The sequence below is a fragment of the Panicum virgatum genome, chromosome 3K (genome assembly GCF_016808335.1).
Source record: "Panicum virgatum strain AP13 chromosome 3K, P.virgatum_v5, whole genome shotgun sequence".
In the NCBI taxonomy this organism is placed as follows: domain Eukaryota; kingdom Viridiplantae; phylum Streptophyta; class Magnoliopsida; order Poales; family Poaceae; genus Panicum; species Panicum virgatum.
The window spans coordinates 14,478,851-14,498,627 of NC_053138.1; the positions used below are offsets into that span (position 1 = coordinate 14,478,851).

General features: G+C 49.3%; 2 protein-coding genes across 2 annotated transcripts; both read left to right on the forward strand.

Annotated features, from left to right (window-relative positions):
* The first annotated feature begins 1,204 nt into the window (after window positions 1-1,204).
* On the forward strand, window positions 1,205-3,184 carry LOC120701239 (GATA transcription factor 15-like). Its single transcript, XM_039985364.1, has 2 exons — window positions 1,205-2,266; window positions 2,686-3,184. Exons 1-2 carry the CDS (start codon window positions 1,766-1,768, stop codon window positions 3,004-3,006), a joined length of 822 nt encoding a protein of 273 aa, XP_039841298.1. The 5' UTR covers window positions 1,205-1,765; the 3' UTR covers window positions 3,007-3,184.
* A 9,447-nt stretch (window positions 3,185-12,631) lies between these two features.
* LOC120697747 (polygalacturonase At1g48100-like) lies at window positions 12,632-16,717 on the forward strand. Its single transcript, XM_039981062.1, has 7 exons — window positions 12,632-13,174; window positions 14,260-14,391; window positions 14,728-14,904; window positions 15,022-15,063; window positions 15,157-15,364; window positions 15,656-15,846; window positions 15,934-16,717. The coding sequence occupies exons 1-7, from the start codon at window positions 12,746-12,748 to the stop codon at window positions 16,327-16,329; spliced, it is 1,575 nt and encodes a 524-aa protein (XP_039836996.1). The 5' UTR covers window positions 12,632-12,745; the 3' UTR covers window positions 16,330-16,717.
* Window positions 16,718-19,777: the final 3,060 nt, after the last annotated feature.

Here is a 19,777-nt window from a genome sequence, read left to right on the forward strand (position 1 = left end):
GGCCTGGGATTCTGCTGTCCACGTGATTAATCTCACCATCTCAGAAGTCAGAAGCGCCCCGGCTTTTTTTTAAAATAAAGACAGAAGCACTGTCATCATATAAGAAGAAGAAGCGCCCCGGCTTGGCAGCTGGGCTCGCACCACATACGGAATGCAGCACGCGCATCGGCATTCGCGGCAGCTAGGTACAGCATCGTCTTGGTGAATCACAGCGCGTACGCCACCCTCTAGCTCTGTTGACATGTCATGGGCTGATGGGCGTACTACGTTCCCCCGGTGCAAACGAGTAACGACCCGGACGCCGGGGCATTGATCGGTCGGGTCGATCCATCGCTGCCGCGACCCGCAGCGCCACCGCCCACCGGTCACCGGGCGGGGGGCCGGAGGGGATGGCAGACCCCGCCGCCTCCCGGCCGCGCGACACGCACCGGCGCGCACGTACGCGCGCCATGACGTTACCTAGCCGCCCGTATCCAGCCGCACTGCCGCCGCCCAGCGTCGCAGGGCCCCCTGGCCCCCGTGAGCCGCCGCGCGCGCGTACGACCCCGGCGAGCTTCCGGCCGGCGGCACTGCAGCGGCCTGCAGGCGCCGGGCCGCCGGCCGTGCCGTTGCCGTGGGCGTGGGTTGGGTACTTGCAGTACTTGGGTGGGCGGGACGCGCGCGGGCCTCGATGCGACAGGCCGGGGGGGGGGGGGGGGCAGCGCTGGCGCCGGGTACGTATTCCGGTGGCATGGCAACAGCGCATCCGCCACCGCCTGCGGCGTCGTGATCCGCGCCGGCGGGCGCGCCGATGCGTATATGCACGGCCCCCGCGTGGGAGACTGTTCCGACGGGGTCACATGCAGGAGCCCGGCTTTTGACCGCCCGATCTCGCGCGCCGTCGATGCGTCGCACGTCCAACTCCTCGACGCGCCGAGAGAGAGGCCGCACGAAGCGGGGCTCACTGGCAGGCTCTCAGAGGCACGCCCGTGGCCGCGTGGCTAGGCTTGCTGCTGCCGGGATGCCCTGGCGCGGCGCCAGGGCTTTCGTTCGATGCCCCTTCCCTCCGGTCTTGTTGTGATGTAAAAGGCCCGGAACAGTCGCTCGTCATTGCTATATATGACGCCGCCTGACCAGGCTGGCTGGCTCGCTCGATCGTTATCGTTGCCAGTTCCCAGGACACCGGCAGAGGCATCGTCGTCCACCGCTGCTGCCGTCTCGGCCTTGGCGCTGGCAGGTGCTAGCCTGCTCCATTGATTCTCCCTACGGATTGCTGCGGCTTGCCTGGCACGGGCACTGCTCCGGTAGATAGCGTGAACAGTGAAGGAGGCGGGCGCGTGCTCCGGGATAAGTGCGAGGCCGGGATCGCAGCGGCCAGCGGTTCTGCTTCGACCAGTCAGTCCGTCGCGTCGAGCCTGACCGGCCACTGCGCGCGCCACCGCATCCACAGCGCCTCGGTCCGGCGGCGTACTCGTTGAGCCAAGCTAGCGCACGCAACGCGACCGAGGAGGCATCATCGGTAGTATTCAAAGCAAGCAAAGCTTTGTGTCTCCAAGCCACGGCATTGGAATTTGGCCCCAAATAATCGACCAGACAAAGGCAAATCCGCCTGTGGCAAGTGAATCTAATCCTATAAATCCTAGCCCTGCTCCAGCCTCCCCTAGCTGAGCTCCTGCACATTGCCGTCCCAGTAGCCCAGCCTGGTAGCCAGTTCAGTTCCTCGGCAGCTCGGCTTGACGCCTCGCCCCTGCCCTTTAAGACCCGCACTGTGGCCTCGCTGCGGATCATGCTTCGCCACTGCACCGGCAGCAGCCACCACCAGAGCGTCGCAGCCGCCCCGGGCACCATGGCGTCCACCACCTTCTCGCTCTTCTTCCCGCTGCCGCAGGCCCAGTGGCCGGTGGCGGACGAGGCCGCCGCGTTCGACGACGACCGCAGCTCCATCACCACCTCGCCATCGTCCCCGTCCTCCGCGTCCTCCGCGGGCTCCGTCGACTGCACGCTCTCGCTCGGGACGCCCTCGTCGCGCCGCGCCGCCGCCGCCGACCGGGCGGAGCTGGCCAGGCGCGCCGCGCAGCCGGCGTACCCGTTCGTGTCAGCGTCGCCCGTGTCGTGGGACGTCGCTGCGGATCAGTCCTACTACTGCTGCCAGGCCAGCAAGCCCGGCGCCGCCAAGGGCGGCGCCGTGGCGCGAGCCGAGCACGACCCGCTGCTCACGGACCGCCGCTGCGCGAACTGCGGCACCTCGTCGACGCCGCTCTGGAGGAACGGACCTCGCGGGCCCAAGGTATGCTTTCATCTTCAGTTCTTCACCTGCAGACACCTGCCATCTCCCTAGTGTTGGTCCGGCCAGTTGCCACACCAAAAATGTTGAGTTCCTGACAAAGTTTTAGATCATCCTCAAGCATTATTTTGTAGCTTAAGCATTATCATTATTTTGTAGCTTAAGCATTAACATTATCTTGTAGCAAGGGATCATTGATTAAAAAAACAAGTCAGTGCGAACGTGACATACTGCAATAGCATCGCGACGTCACCTGTCACGTGAGCACGGCATGATCTCGCGTCGTGCCCGTCTCTGTCCCGTGACACCTTTGACGCCCTGTTGAAACTAGCGCGGTCTTCCATATATGCCGAGCCGTATGCTCTCTGGTCGTCGCATCCATGAGCATGACTTTTGCCTCTCTCTCTCTGTGTCCCGTGCAGTCCCTGTGCAACGCCTGCGGCATCAGGTTCAAGAAGGAGGAGCGGCGCGCGGCGGCGACGGCGGCCATGGACCCTCAGGGCGCGTGCGGCTACGCCGCGCAGCGGGCGCAGTACGGGTACGGGCCGGCCGCCGGGAAGCAGGCGCCCGCCGCCGCGCCCTGCTACGGCGAGGGGGCCTTCCCGTGCGGCGGCGGCGACGTCGCGGACGCTGCCGAGGCGCCGTTCCTCGCGTGGCGGCTGAACGTCGTCGCGCGGGCGCCGGCGCCGGCGACCGCGTTCGGGGTCTGGCCGGAGCGGGCGGGCTTGTTCCAGTACAACTAGCGTGGGTGTAGTGCCGCCGCCTCGGTGGGGTGGGTGCACCGGTTCATTTTTGGGGGGCGTTTTGGTGCGCGGGTGCACGCGGCTGGACTTGGCAAGGCGTAGGGTGTGGCACAGTGGGTCTTCATGTAATCATTGTGTTCTGTTCATCCATAAATTTAGCTGATCGGATTAACTAGCATCCCCTGCTCTTTTCACCAACCTGTCGTTAAATGGGGTTCCCAAAATTCGAATTACGAGCGCTGTAATCTGTCCGATCTCGTTTTTGTTTATCTCTACTCAGATTGTTCACCTACAGTACGCACGCAGGGTTCATCATCAAGTAGCACGGATAAATCAGAGCATGTCCAAGACGTTTAGGGTCATTGCATCATTGATCTTGCTTTTATCCTGCTTTTCAGTTTGGATTCATGGGCTTTTTCACCGGCCCATGTGCTTGTCAACGACGTACTCAAGCCCATATCTTGCTTTTCAGTTTGGATTCATGGGCTGGCCTGTATTTTGTATCACATCACACACCTGCCCACTGAATCAATCTCAAGAAAAAAAAAACTGCCTACAGAATGATTCGAACAGAACAGGAAACAAACAGCGATTTATCCGTGAAGAGCTCGGTGGCGGCCTGGCTGGGATACTTCTACAGCACTGTCAGCAGCCAACATCCAAAGGAAGATACACCCGTCATTTCTTGGGGTGTTGGTTTCCATATCATACCTATCGCATATGATTCCCGAGAAAAAAATCTCACATGTATGGAGTACTAAACGAAGTTTATTTGCAAAACCTTTTCACGAATGAATGTAACTTTTCAGCACATGATTCCCGAGAAAAAAATCTCACATGTATGGAGTACTAAACGAAGTTTATTTGCAAAATCTTTTCACGAATGGATGTAACTTTTCACAACGAATCTAATGATAGTAATTAATCGATGATTGGTTACAGTGATGCTACAATAACTATTCTCTAATCGTGCGGTCAAAGGACTCATTAGGTTCGTCTCGCGAAGTAGCGCAAGATTATGGAGTTAGCTTTGTAAATTACCTTTATTTAGTACCTCTAATTATTGATCAAAATTTTTGTGCTATTTCAAACCAAACAGCCCCTCGAACACGAGAGCGGGCGAGCCCAAGCATCGGCTGCGATGTCTTCTTGCTGCTGCGGTGGGATGTGACACCTCCGACCTGCCAACCGGCGACTAGCTGGCACCCGATGCCACGAGGCAGTCCCCGCATCTAGTGGTGGAACCATCAGTCTGGCGTGCCCATGACAGCCGTTATATATCTACCGGGCGACAAACACCCCGATTACCATTATAGTTTATCAAATATAACTGATTAGAATACAGTAGGTAGCAGTAGATTGCGTACAGCCACCCGTGCCCCGACTGGCGGTGTTAGCGTTGGGGCCATCCCCGTTCACAATCATCAAGTAAAATCGCCCTAAAAAATTATCAAGGTAAAATCTAACGTGTTAGGCAATTTAATTGAAGTTTCACTACATTAAATCCTACGATAAATCATCAATTTTGCTGATATGATAAGAAGAGAAAAGAAGAGACTTTCATGGGATGTGAGAGGAGTTTCATCACCATAAAACTCATCTGTCATAATTACTTAATTTTCAGACTTAATAATTGTGCCATGAAACTGTGCATTGAGACTGATTTTAGAACATGTAAAACCAATGCGGGCCAAGCCGTCTCACGTTTTTTTTCTTTAAGGAGCCAGGCCGTCTCACGTGGGAAGCCAGCAAAGAACGATGGGTTGGGCTGGGTTCCATCGTTTTGCGATGGCTTTCATCCATGCGTCTTTTTTATTTTTGCATTTTTTTAAAAAAAAAATTACAGAAATATATTTTTGGATTCAGGTTTTACAAATCTATACCCCTGCCGCCCGGTAGGGGGGCGGCAGGGGGCCTACCGCCCGGCAGGTGGGCGGTAGGGACCTATATATAAATAAAAATAATTTTTTTTGCGCTGAGGTCCTTGGATGGAGCCTGCCGCCCCCTGCCGGGCGGCAGGCCCCCTGCCGCCAACTGGTGGGGCGGCAGGGGGCAGGGGGGCGGCAGGCTCCCTCCTCAAATATAAAACTCCAACCCTTCTCTCTGCGAACTCATTTTCTGCCCACGAGATCCAGAGAGGGGAGAGGGAGAGAGGTGGGGTGAGGGAGGTAAAAAAACCGGCGAAGCCCTGCAGGATTTTTGATCCGAACCGCAGGTAACCAATATTTTTCAACTTTGTCATTCCAGATTTTTTTTTATATTTAATTTTATGATTAGTATTTTTTATTGTTGTAAGCACTTAGGGTTCGGATTAGTGGTTATAATTGAAGACATAGTATATTTGTAGATATTAGATTAATTAAAATGAAGTCTTTGCACTTCCAGATATGTCGAGCAAAGTGGCATTTCAAGTTCATTACGGTGACTTCTATAGAATTACTCATAATTCCTATGGAGTAAATCTATCAGCATTGGAAAGAAGACAGTGCAGTCTAGACAAACCCCTAGAGAGGAGTTTTGAGTCCATACGGAAATGTCTTCACAAGATGTTCAATGTGAATTCAAAGACCCATTTGCTTACGGTTCATACCTTGACTTCCTGGGAAGCTAATGGGGATTTCTGGGAGTTGACGCATATAAATAGTACGAAAGAATGGCAACATTACATGCACGCAGCTCTTGAAAGTGGGTGGCCTCTCGCAATGGTAATTCAAAATCACCAGAAGACCGGTGATTTAGGTGAAGGGTCAACACACACAACATCTGACTGCAATGAAGAGATGGAAGATGATAAAGAAGAAGAGAACGTGCAAGCTCTAGAACCAGAACCAGAACCAGAACCACAAGGTTTAGCAGATGAAGGCGAGCGGATACCTGGAATTGTGGAGGATATGGAGAAAGAAGACCAAGATGCACAAATAATAGAGCAATGTGGGGACTCATCGGACGATGAGGACGATGAGCGCTTCCCAGTGCTAGGTGAATGGCGTAAAGAGGGTTTTGGTAATACAGTGGTACAAGATATTAGATGTCCGGAGTTTGAATACAGAGTGAATGAGGTCATACAAGGGGCAAAGTATCGTACCATTGAGGATGTGAAGGATGCTGTGAAGCTCTGGGCTGTATCTCTGAGGAAGGAATTCAGAGTACTGAAGTCTAGCAGCAAAGAATACGAGGTGAGGTGTGCAGATAGAGACTGTACATGGCGAGTGCATGCATACAAGGGAAAGTTCAAGACACACTGGGAATGTTCAATTGTTACACCACATACTTGTAGAATGACAGGTGTAGTGGGACATCATCGTAATATCACATCAACTTTCGTGGCTAAGAAGATGTATGGGGTGATTCTTGACAAAATGGATTATGAGCCTGCATTGATAATTAGGGACATCGAACAGAATTTCCAGTATGTGATCAGCTATGCAAAGGCTTGGCGGGCTAAACAAAAAGTACTTGAGATGAGGTTTGGCACTTATGAAGCATCATATGACAACCTACCTCGTATGCTTGAAGCAATTGTGCAAAGAAATCCTGGAAGTGCTTTTGATACATACAGTTTACCGTGCTTGTCAGGGGGGCCAAGCATTCTGCTGCGAGCTTTCTTCTGCATTGGAGCATGTGTGAGGGCATTCATTTACTGCCTTCCTGTTCTGTGTATTGACGGCACTTTCCTGACAGGGAAATATAAGGGAACAATATTGACGGCAATCGGAATTGATTGCAACAAGCAGATAGTTCCCATCGCCTTTGCCTTTGTTGAGAATGAGAACACAGAAAGCTGGTACTGGTTTCTTGAACGTTTGAAGATTCACGTTGTTGCTGGAAGGCCTAATGTTTGCCTTATCAGTGATAGGCATGCAGGTCTACTTGCAGCTATAAGACAGCTCCAAGAAGGTAGTCAATTTTCACCTCCTATATGGCCAGATGTTGTCAATAGGTGGTGTGTGAGGCATATGGCTGCTAACTTTTATGAGCGGTTCAAGAATAAGGATCTGATGAATTTGTTCAAGCGATTGTGCACTCAGAATCAACAGAGGAAGTTTGATGCTTTGTGGGTTATAATTGATGACATGAGTGCTGAATTGCTTAAGAGCCAGGCCTCATCATCCAGCAGGAGACGTTCTACAGATTCATTAGTTGGACATGCTAAGCCATTTTCACAGTGGATTGATGGTGCACCTAAAGAGAAGTGGTCACTTCTGTATGACACGGATGGGAGACGTTATGGGATCGAGACGACCAACTATGCTGAATGTTACAATATGGTAATGCGTTGTGTTCGTGGATTTCCTCTTGTTGGCATTGTTGAGTTCATCATGTATGGATGCATAAGGTATTTTCGGGAGCGATACACATCAACCGCTCCCTTACTTAATGATCCAGGAGTGCATTTTTGCAGAAGGGTCAATGAGTACATGGAGAAAAAAGTTGAAAAGTCTCGATTTCACTCAGTCATATCGATGGGCACAAAGGAGCAAAGATTTGAGGTATCATGCAGGGACAGGACCGGACGGGGTGTCCGCAGACAAAGGGTAATTCAAGAAGTTTTGATAACCATTGACGGGAGGGTGTTCTGCCGATGTCAGAAGCCAAAGGTGCTTCACTTACCATGCTCCCATGTCATCGCGGCTTGTTCTGTATCTGGGTTAGATGCTGCGTCATATGTTTCTCAATATTTCACAAAAGAAGCCGCAGCACAGACTTGGTGTCATGAGATATACGACATTGGTAGTCTAGGCCCATTCACTCAAAAAAATCTGCATCCAATTCTCAACCCTGATGCAGCTACGAAGCGGGGCATAGGCCGAAGGCAGACACGTCGTATCCGGAACGGAATGGACGAGGCCGAGGCTGGAAAGAAGAAAAAACATTGCAACTTGTGTGGAGCGGACGGTCACACTTACAAGAAGTGCCCACAGCTATCAGTACCCAATGCTGCTGTCGAGGCTGGACCTTCCGGGAATCCGACGGATGGATCAGCTCCACCTACAAGAATTCGCCGCATCGAGTTGTGCATTTATTTGTGTGTACGAAATTAAGTATATTGTGTATGTACTATGTCTAAATGTCTTGTTTAACTAGTTGGCAGTGCGTATTTCTATAGAATTTGGTTGTAATGAACGTAACCTTTAATGTAATATCTTATGTGGTATCTTGTTTAACGTTATATTTATATATCGTTCATTGTATCAAATTGGCTAGCCCCAAATGCTTGGACACATAATGTGACACATAGAAGATAGCTAAATGAGTACACATCCATGATACTGAAGAATCCAAATTATTTCAGTACAGTTTGCTTCACAATCTAGACTGATGAACAATATATGTTACATATTATTTCATGAAATCATCTAGGTAGTCACGCACAGGGGGAGGAACATCATCTCTTGGAGGTCATGGTTTGGGGGGCATGAAATCATCTAAGTCGTGATCCCAGTTAACAGAACTTGGTGCTGGAGGTGGTGCAGTTTGACTTGACGAACCTCTTGACTTTCTCTTTCTCTCTTTTATGGTTCTACTTTCATGTACAGGGGGAGGAACATCAGGTGTTCGAGGCCACGATTTGGGGGGGCATAAAGTCATCCATATTGTCATCCCAGTTTACACAACTAGGTGCTCGAGGTGGTGCAGCATGACTTGACGAACCTCCGGTCACGTGTTCTTGCGGAGGCCGAGAACTATGACCCGAAGATCTTTTCCACCTCCTTCGTCTAGTTTGCGGCATAACTCCACCGAAGATACATACCAATTTTTTGAAATTTGGTATCGATTTGTTAATCAACTCCGTGTCCTCGGGGTAATCATAGCATATAATTACACAATAATTTTACTATTTCGTAAATATGGATTACAAATAACGGACGTGATTAGAACTGAATAAGAGTTATCTTAATGTGCATCTCATACATCTCTGGCCGCATCCATATGTTACAAGTAGTTTGTAAGAATCAAATAACATGTTGATGATTCGCTAGTTCACATACCCTCATGTATATCTTCCTACGTTCTAGCAGGTATTCCTTTAAATCTTGCATTGTAATACCTCGAAACAATGTCAAATATTTAAACTCAACTAATTTGGACAACACCATCTCTATCGTACCATCCGCTAATGGATCCAACTTCTTACTGATTACAAGACGTGTCATGATCTCAAGAAATATACTGGATTTTTCTTCGGTCCATGAAAATCCAATAAAATTGGAGGCAGACATTGCCTTATGCTGCAATAACAGTAAGGTACTGTCATACTAAGTTTACTATTCTATATTTCACTATCTAAAATCTAAATCTATTCTAATTCATGATTATTTTAGAAACAAGTCTATAATAGTTGAGAAATATTGGTTACCTGCGGTTCGGATCAAAAATCCTGCAGGGCTTCGCCGGTTTTTTTTACCTCCCTCACCCCTCCTCTCTCCCTCTCCCCTCTCTGGATCTCGTGGGCAGAAAATGAGGTCGCAGAGGGAAGGGTTGGAGTTTTATATTTGAGGAGGGAGCCTGCCGCCCCCCTGCCGCCCCACCAGTTGGCGGCAGGGGGCCTGCCGCCCGGCAGGGGGGCGGCAGGCTCCCTCCAAGGACTTCAGCGCAAAAAAATTTTATTTTTATTTACATATAAGTCCCTACTACCCACCTGCCGGACGGTAGGCCCCCTGCCGCCCCCCTGCCGGGCGGTAGGGGTATAGATTTGTAAAACCTGAATCCAAAAATATATTTCTGTAAATTTTTTTTTGAAAAATGCAAAAATAAAAAAGGCGCTTCATCCATTCAGTTTGGATCACGGGCCGACCTGCACGCACTTGGGCTCGACTTCCATAACTGCACCCGTTAATTCTCTCGAGTTCTATTCCGGCAGGCTCAAATCTTGGCGGCACACACATGGGGGGTGGTACCGTCCACTCCCATGCTAATTTCAACTTTAAATTTACGCAGCTGCAGCTCATGTTTGGGCACGAAATTTCGCCGGACATTTGGTATTTCCAATCCCCGTTACCACGATCTATCTCCTGATTTCCCCCGCGTCTCGGTCACCGGCAAATGGGAGCGCCGGGGTGGACTGTATTCGAAATACCGACCCGCCTCAAGGAATCTCTGCTTGCGAATTCGCGAAGATCCCTCCAGTTCAGGTCGCTCTCCGTGTGGAAAATGGCTTGCGGGACTCAGGCGCCCTCACATGGATGGCTGATTGGTAATGCCGAGGATCGCGGCGACATGCCGGCGCCGGGCCGAGCCCGTCACGGGCTGGGCGCGCGCCATCCGTCACGGCGCCACTGGAGCAGCAGCTAGCGCGGCCTTTTCTTCCCCAAGTGGCAACGCCGTGGCCGTCCAATTGCCGGCGGCAACTTGCTTGCTTGGCCGGAGGGGGGACAGGCAGCGCCGGGCAGTGCCAGTGGCCAGTGCTCTGCGCTTTGCTCCTCGCCCAAGAAGGTTTGTTGCGAATGGTGTGCGCCCGCGCGCGCGCAGCTGTTTCGGTGCTCCTCCTCTGCTCCTGTCAGTCACGGAACAGGGGACGTCCAGCCATTGAGCCATGGCGTCGCCGAGCGTCACGTGGTTGCTTGCGCGGAGCTACTGGGCATTGGTGCATCGCGTGAGAGATGAGGAGATGCATGTTTGTTCTGGAATGTTCCGAAGATCCGAAGGGCGAAGGAGACAGCAGCTGCAGCTGCAGTGCAGGCGATGGAATCAGGGGCGATCCGGCAGGCGGCGGCAGCAGGAGCCCCGTGAACAAGAGGGCCGCTCAACCCGGCGCCCCAGCCGCCAATCATGTCCGGGGAACAAACAAAAGCTCTGCCTCCCTGACTGTCAGTGGCCAATCAGTCAGCTCCAAGGCTCCAAAAGGATCCATCAGGTAAGGGGCGGTTACATGTATTGACACTGCATAACCCAGGAGCTCACGGCACTCAGAACTCTCAGATCGCAAAGGTTTCCGGCGCCGACGAAGCATGCATTTCGGCGACAATTTTCTGAATTAGCGATCGCCCCCACTGTACTCGAACCCAGTGCCAATCTGAAAAGAGCTCGCGATCCCAGCTAATCTGGACACACCCGGCGATGCGGCTCCGATGTGCCCACGCGTGGACACGTTCTGCAGCCGGCGGCGCGCGTTCGTCGGGCACGCACGTTTGCGCCGGATACACCGGGCGCGGATTGGATAGCGATCGCCCGAATTGAGAAGGGAGCCGAACGGGTGGAAGCTACGGGAGGCAGCAAGGGCAGGGCGCCGTCGAGTGGTGGTGGTGGCGAGGCGAGCGCCCGGGAGGAGCGCGGCCGGCAGCCGGGCATTTGGTGGGTGGGTGGTTGATGGGTGTCGCTGCCGTTTCTCGCCGGGGTCCCGTCCCCGTCCCGGTGGGCCTTGCTTGCTGCTCCGCTATTATCATCTCGCCCTCGCGCGCGCCCGTGACCGTGGAGGGCGAGGAGGCCGGCAGCTAGCTCGCCACTTGTGAAGTCGTGAGCTTGTGATTGCAAGCTTGTAATGTTGCGCTACTTGTATAATGCCGTCTCATAAGAAATTGTGCGGCAACCTCCCAACTGTATAATGCACCACCTACCAGGCTACCACGTTACATTTAGCTTGCATCTAGGCTCGGTATGGTTTGGTTCCAACCACACGGTCGCCACCTGCCAGCAATGGCAGCTCCGGACATTCCAGATGTAAGCTCAGCTTCTCTGTGATATAAACTAATACTTCTACTCCGATAAAAAAAAACTAACACTTCTACTCAAGTAGTCAAGTGATTGTTGAGTAGTCTGTTGGAAAGAAACAATGGCAGGGCAATGTTGTCACTTAAATCGGGCCACACATTACCAGTTTGGTTAAATTTACCAAATCTGATGGCCACTTGTGTCGGCCCTTGGAGACCTTGTCAGCGTGCTTCCACACCTCCTCTCCTCCCCTTTGGGACCCCGGCCAATCACTGTCTGAGCTTGGTCTTTGCAATCATACAACGACCTGCTCGCCTGTAAAATGTGTACAGCTAATAGAAACGCCATAGGCACTGTTCATCAAATTACCATAATTTTAATAATAAAAACAGTTGTATAGCCTTTAGCAAGCTCATACTGTCACAATTGAACGACAGACGCCAAAAGAACTCGCATTATTCTCCAGCAGCGGCCTGCGGACGCCGATACAAGACGAACCAAGCAGTCAGTTTAATCACCTGACAGATCGTGTCACACATCAGACTAAGAGCAAATAATGCGAACAGGCCAGTACATACAGACACGCCACTTCCTTCCCCCGTGAACCATCAGCAGTTTAGTATAGTACGAGCACAGGTAAGCTGCCTTGTCTGTTTTTTTCTGGACTCTGGCAAGTGGCAAGTGGCGAGAGCCAATGTCTTCAAGATGATTCCTCCAACCAATTCTCACGAAAAGAAGTCGGTAAAGGAGGATAAAACTGTGATATGTTCATGCACAAAAGTGACAAAGAAACAAAGACGCCACCTTAAATTCTGTGTGATGTTACGAGCCAATGCTCCCCACAAATGCACGTGAGCTTGGGCTGGTCCCTAGCCATTTCCTTCTTTCACTCGACCTTGCTGAAGCAGAGACGATGGCCATGGGCATCGTTATTTAAACCCCCCCCCCCCCCCCCCCTCTTTCCCTCCTCGAAGCCACATACTCTATCCCCGCCTTTCATCATTCCTTCTTCATCTCTTATCTTCCAAACACACATACAGACACACACCAAAGCCGAACGGGAGATAGATACAAAGTTACGAACACAAAGATGAGGCGTGGGCTAAAAGGTCTCACCTTCCTGCTTCTCCTTGTCTTGCTTGTTCTGTGCTCCAGCATTCGTCTATGCTATGCAAGAAGTGGGAAGCATTGGAGGCGAAGCAGAGCGACCTCCACCTCTATGCTGAGAAAAGGGAAACCAAAGAGCAGCAGTTCCCACAAGCAAAACGGCAAAGGAAATAGGAGTCCATACCAGCCAAGTCCGAGCACAAGCCCTGTCAGCCCGAGCACAAGCCCTGTCCAGAGCAAAGGAGGCCAGGGTCCAACAATGCCAACACCAGGCGGTGGCAGTGGATGTACAGTGCCACCTCCACCACCGTTGCAGCCGCCTCCACTGCCGTCTCCACCGGCAGCGCACGACACAGTCTTCAACGTGGTTGATTTTGGAGCCAAGGGTGATGGGGTTACGGATGATACTCAGGTCTGCTTTGAAAATACTCTGCTTCCAGCTAACACTTTTGTCACCTGAATCATATATTCTGGGTTATAATTTCTTTTTCCAGGCACCCCGGTATACTTAGTTTGTTTTCATGATTGCTATTACTATCCTCAGATGAAATGACTAAGCTTATGTCCATCCGCAAAACACCTCATAACCATTATAACAATCGAGTTCAATTTTAGAATGCCACTAGTATTGGAATTTCAAATGAATGCTCAGCCAGTAACATTATTTCACATTGATCACATTTCCTGCAGTAAGTCTTCTTAAAAAGTATTTTGTTTAAAAAAATGCTATCATATATTCTCACTAAGCACACTTCAGGACATGATTGCCAAAGTTACCGTTCTTTATTAAAAATGGTCACATGATATTATTTCCAGAGCACTAGCCTTTTAAAATGGTTGTTCATTATATATTGTTCATTCTTCAAGCTTGGAGTCTCACATCAGAGTGCAAGTGCATATAGCGCCACAACCAAGTTTTTTTTTGAGCTTTGATTGCTCATTTCTCACATGATTGGGTGCATTTCTAGAAAGGCATACGTCTTTAGTCTTTACACATCATGCTGGACACTGCATTTATTTGGAGTCTAAGGAAATGGGAATGTGTAAATAAATGGTTCGCAATAGCGCAAACATCTTATAGCAGTACTTGCAGAACTTGTATGCCTGTGATTTCCAAAGAATATGACAATTATCAAATTCGGTACGGAGATTTGATATATTGATTCTTTTTATCAGTTCTTTTCTGTGTCCTTTGCTTTTTCATGAGCACAAAGAATTTTTATGCTGAACTAAACTAGAATCTGTTGTCATCACCTGAAAAATTACCTTTGTTCTATCACCTAGAGTTAACAAGAGCATAAATGGATTTTAGATAATATAATAATTATCTTTCACCATTTATTAACACAGATATGCTGACAATCATGCACAATAAAAGAAACTTCCAACTGCAACTGGAATCTGAGTATATACTTGGGCTCAGTTTTAATGATATAATGACACAGAGAAGCACCCTTTCCCAATGAGTTGAACTAAATAATTAAAAGATATACACAGGCTTTTGAAGCAGCATGGGCAGCAGCATGCAAGGTGGAGGCATCTACGGTTCTTATACCATCTGAACTCGAGTTTGTCGTTGGCCCAATCTCATTTTCTGGACCTTACTGTAAACCAAACATTCTATTCCAGGTAAATCTACTTCAAAACCCTAATGTGTGTCCTAAAATAACAAGATACAAGGCTTGGGTTTTTTCCCCAGCCATAACGCCTAGTGTGCCTGAAACGAGATTTTTTTTTTGAATTATATGTCAGTATCAACCTGTTTTTGCTGTTTCATTAGACATCTTAAAACCAACTCTTGGTGGATGTATATTTGTTTGCCAAAAAACGTGAGATCAATTGAAGAGCTCTATACTGTATTTTTTGACCATGTCCCAATAAGTGGGCAAATTATGCAGCAAAAATATAATCCAAACGAACATAAGGAAAAATGCTGGTACTAAATGACAAGTTCTAATTGTGCAGCTGGATGGGACTATTTTAGCTCAAACTAGTACGAGAGTGTGGGGTTCTGGTTTGCTTCAATGGCTTGAGTTCACAAAGCTAACTGGAATAACAATCCAAGGCAGTGGTGTAATAAATGGTAGGGGGCAAGAATGGTGGACCTACTCAGATCCAAACGGTGACGATGACGATGATGCCGTAAGACCTGATCATCTAACGACATCCAACTTATAGACAGTATTTTTCTTTTTATGGATACCTATAGACAATTGAAAGTAGACAAATTTATTTGCTTACCTGGGTGCTTTGCAACAGTTCAGAGTGGAGCTGGACAAGATGCCACAGATTAAACCTACGGTAAGTAGACTACTATTGCAGGCTTGCAGCAATTGACCATCTTTTTAATTGCATACAAACAAATTACAGCTATGGTTGCTTACTCTGATGCAGGCACTGAGATTTTATGGCAGCTCCAATGTCACAGTAACGGGTATCACGATTGTTAACAGCTCACAGTGCCATCTGAAGTTTGATAGCTGTCAAGGAGTCATGGTTCACGATTTAACCATCTCTTCCCCTGAGAATAGTCCCAACACCGATGGAATACACCTGCAAAACTCCAGAGAAGTCAACATTCACCACACTAACATGGCTTGCGGTAATGCTCATAAAATTCATATAAAGTAGTTACCCAATACGATCAGCCATTTATGCTTGTTAAACAAATTCACACGAATTTTAGTTAAAAGCCACCTCATGTAGTATAAAGAGACAGATTACCTATTCTGCTAACCGGTCACTTTAGATAGCCGCAGAATTTCTAAAATGGCAAGATTCAGGACTAAGGGAGCAAGCTCAAAAAACACTAGTAGGACCTGGGTTATCAACTGATTTCTTCTAAAAGTAAAACTTGCAATTAACATGAAATTTTGTGCTTTGTGCAATGCAGGTGATGACTGTGTTTCCATCCAGACAGGATGCAGTGACATAAACATACATAATGTGAACTGTGGACCAGGCCATGGGATCAGCATTGGTGGTCTAGGGAGGTACAACACAAAAGCATGTGTATCCAACGTCACTGTGAGAGATGTCAACATGTTCAAAACAATGAATGGTGTCAGAATCAAGACTTGGCAGGTAAGCATAACGTGACAACTCCAGAGTTATGTACCCAGCAAGTACCGCTGCATTCACCGAGCTAAACACACTGAAATCTTGATGCAGGGTGGTTCCGGGCTGGTTCAGGGTATAAGGTTCTCAAACATACAGGTCTCAGAAGTTCAAACGCCTATCATCATAGACCAATTCTACTGTGACAAAACAACATGCAGAAATCAAACTTCAGCAGTGGCCGTTTCAGGTGTTCAGTATGAGAACATCAGGGGGACTTTCACAATTAAACCGGCCCACTTCGCGTGCAGCGACAATTCACCTTGTTCAGATATCACTCTTACAGGAATACAACTCAAACCTGTGATAGTACCGCAGTACCACCTATACAACCCCTTCTGCTGGCAAGCCTTTGGAGCGCTGTACACCCCTACTGTACCTCCCATACCTTGCTTGCAGATCGGCAAACCAGCAGGGAACAGCGTGCTGTCAGATGGTGACCTTTGCTGAAAGGCTGAGGCTCTCTGAGAAGGAGCAGAAGTGCTCAAGTGCCTTAATCGGATTCGGAACAATACTGTTTGTGTCTATCAGTTAAGGCGGTCGTCGTGATTCTTCCGACCCCTTTGCACAATGCCAAGTGCTGTGCATATATGCAGCTGTTGTCAGGAATCAGGAATATGGCTTCCATGGCACGTGCCAACTCGCCTCTTGATAGGAAATATAGGAAGTGGATGATATAGTATAGGTAGTGTTTGTCCAGCGTTTCCAGTGATGTATCATGCATACGTATGAGATGCTTCAAGGGAAAACATAGAATCAGCAGTCTGTACTCTGTAGCCCGCTTCAACGCGATGCACATACAGATAATGAATGGTAGCAAAGCCTTATTCTCTCTTCAGACGCAGCTATCGCTGGGCGGCAGATCGAACTATTCTTTCGGTTTGGGGGTCAGGGAATGAACTGAACAGAAACCCCTTCAAACCCGGCGCTATCGATGTAGTGTATCATGCGTGAGTGATCAAAGACCAATTGAAGCGGGAGAGGAATAGAGGATGCTAACCGGTAGCGAGGTGGCTGTCGGCAGCGGCTGCGGCGGAGTAGTAGCTGCTGAAGCCTCTGCGTGCACCGGTGGTGAGAAGAGCTGAAGGGTGGAGGTATTTCCAGCGGCTGAGAGGGCGCTAGGGAAGCGCCACGCGAGTTGGCGGAGGAGGTGCGTGGAGGCGCGCTGCCGGCGCCGCCCCCAACCCCAAGTGCGTCGCGATCTGTCCCGTCTCATCTAGCCAACCGGCCACCTCCCACCTCCCACCTCCACTACCGCCCGCCTGTGGAATGCGCCATTGAAAGAGCTTGCTTATGGTGCCGTGCGCATGGAAGCACAGGCTGCGCTTGGAAGCGTGGCCGCGTGGGAGGCTGGGGAGCGGGAGCTGCGCGGTGCCCGATTGGCGCTCGACGAAATGCGTAGGCGCGCGGAGGAAGAAGAGAATGCTTTCGCCCATCCTCTCATTTTTTTTTCTTTTTTTTTGGATTCAGCACTCATCAATTAAGCGTCCGACCGAGGACTGGTCAGTGGTCGGAGTTGGCCATCCCTCGGTAACCAGTTCATATTCCAGATACTAGTAGATTCTCCCGTTCCGATTCTACGAATAATGCCTTGTATCAGCACTTCTTTCCCTTCCGTGATTGCACGCCACACACGAGAAGGTGATGCGCCCTGATCAGCATCCAAAGAGTCCACTGTAGGGTAATATACAGCTTTAAGTATTCGTGAGCTGAGGGAATTTGGTGCCTTCAGTATCCACCAAGCTTGACGTGCTAGCAAGGCGAGGTTGAATAGCTCAATGTCTCTGAACCCAAGTCCTCCCAACCTCTTGGGTTTGATCATCTCTTCCCAGGCGACCCAACATGGTTTTCTTTTACCTTCTTTGCTGCCCCACCAAAAGCCTCTGATAATTCCATTAATGTGCTCGCATAAGCCTCTTGGCAGTTTGAAACAGGACATGGAATAAGTTGGAATTGCTTGTGCTACAGCCTTGATCAAAACTTCTTTCCCCCTGCCGACAAGCATTTTTCCATCTAGCCCTGGACTCTTTCTCAGACTCTGTCCTTCAAATATTTGAACGCGCCGTTGACAGACATGCCCACATCTGAAGGCATTCCCAGATATTTCTCACTAAGTGACTCATTCTGCACATTCAACAAATTCTTGATTGTCTCTCTGGTGCTATTAGGTATTCCTTTCGCAAAGTGAATCGATGACTTATCCATATTGATTTGTTGGCCCGATGCACAGCAATAAATGTTCATCACATCATTGATCTCCTGGGCATTCTCAACATTTGCTCTAAAAAACAGCAAGCTGTCATCCGCGAAGAGGAGATGGCTTACCACCGGAGCCGATGGAGCCACCTTAATACCCTTGAGGTTTGATGACTGTAGTCTTGAGTTTAAGAGGCACGAAAGGCCCTCTGCTGCCAAAAGAAACAAATATGGAGAAATAGAATCTCCCTGACGGATTCCTCTCGTCGGTTTAAAAGAATCAAGTCGTTCACCATTGAATAAAACTGAGAAAGAAATAGTAGTAATCAACCGCATTACCATGTCAACCCATAAATTATGAAAACCGAGCTGGGTCATGATAGCACATAAATACTCCCACTCCACACGATCATAAGCCTTCTTCATGTCAAGCTTCAGAGCACAGCATCGTGTATCCGTTCTTTTTCATAAAGTGCAAGCCACTTTTCCTCATGAGTCGGCCAGGGACAAATGCTGACTGTTCCTCAGTGATGACCTGAGGGAGAACTTCCTTCAGCCTATTCGCGGCCACTTTTGAGGCGATTTTGTAGATGACGTTACACAAGCTAATAGGGCGGAACTGAGTCAGCTCCTGTGCACTTGCTACTTTTGGGATGAGCACGATTAGGGTATCATTCACACATGATGGATCATCCTCACCCTTCAAAATTCTCAGCACTACTTCCGTAACTTCCTCCCCACACAAGTCCCAGTGACGTTGGAAAAAATGTGCTGGTAGGCCATCAGGCCCTGGCGCTTTGGTGGGAAACATTTGGAACAATGCCTCCTTCACTTCCTTCTCCGTGAAAGGGGCAATCAAAAGGTCATTCATCTTCGGTGTCACCTTAATTGGCACCGTATCCAGAACCCTCTCCATATGTACAGTTCCCTCCGATGTGTACAACTCCTTGTAGAAAGAGGAAGCAAGGCCCCCCATCTCGAGTACATCCTCAGTGAAGTGCCCATCGGGTTTCTTTAATTTTGTGATTCTGTTCTTTTTTCTTCGCTGGCTCGCTCGCAAGTGGAAAAAGTGAGTGTTTTTATCTCCTGCTGCCAACCAGAGAATCCTGGATCTTTGTTACCACATCACCTCTTCCCTGTAGTTCAGCTCAACTATTCTGTCGTTGATCTTGATCTCCCTGTGTGTTGGGCCTGTCCGAGCTGGGTCAGACTAAAGCTTCTCCAGCTCCTCCTTTAGATTTTTCAGCTCTTGGCGAACATGAACAAATGTTGTCGATCCCCAACCATCAAGTTTGCTTGTCACGACAGCCATCTTCCTATGTAAATCCTACACCGTCTTTGCCTTTCCCTCCTCCTGCCATGCATTAGCCATCCATGGGGTAAAGTTTTCATGTGATTCCCACATAACCTCATACCTGAACATCTTCTTTCCTCTGGATTTTCGTCGACGTCCTCCCTGACGCCATTGGAGTAAGATAGGTCCGTGATCCGAGGTCGCTGCGGTCATATGTCGCACTGTTGCAAGAGGAAAACGAGCACTCCAGTCGGGGGTGGACAAAGCTCGATCTAGCCACACTCGGCAATACGAGCCTCCAGCAACTTTTTTCTCGAAAGTCCAACTACGTCCTTCATATCCAAGATCTTGAAGGCCGCATACATCCACCATCTCTCGGAAGCCTTCAATTTGGGCATAGCTCCGCTC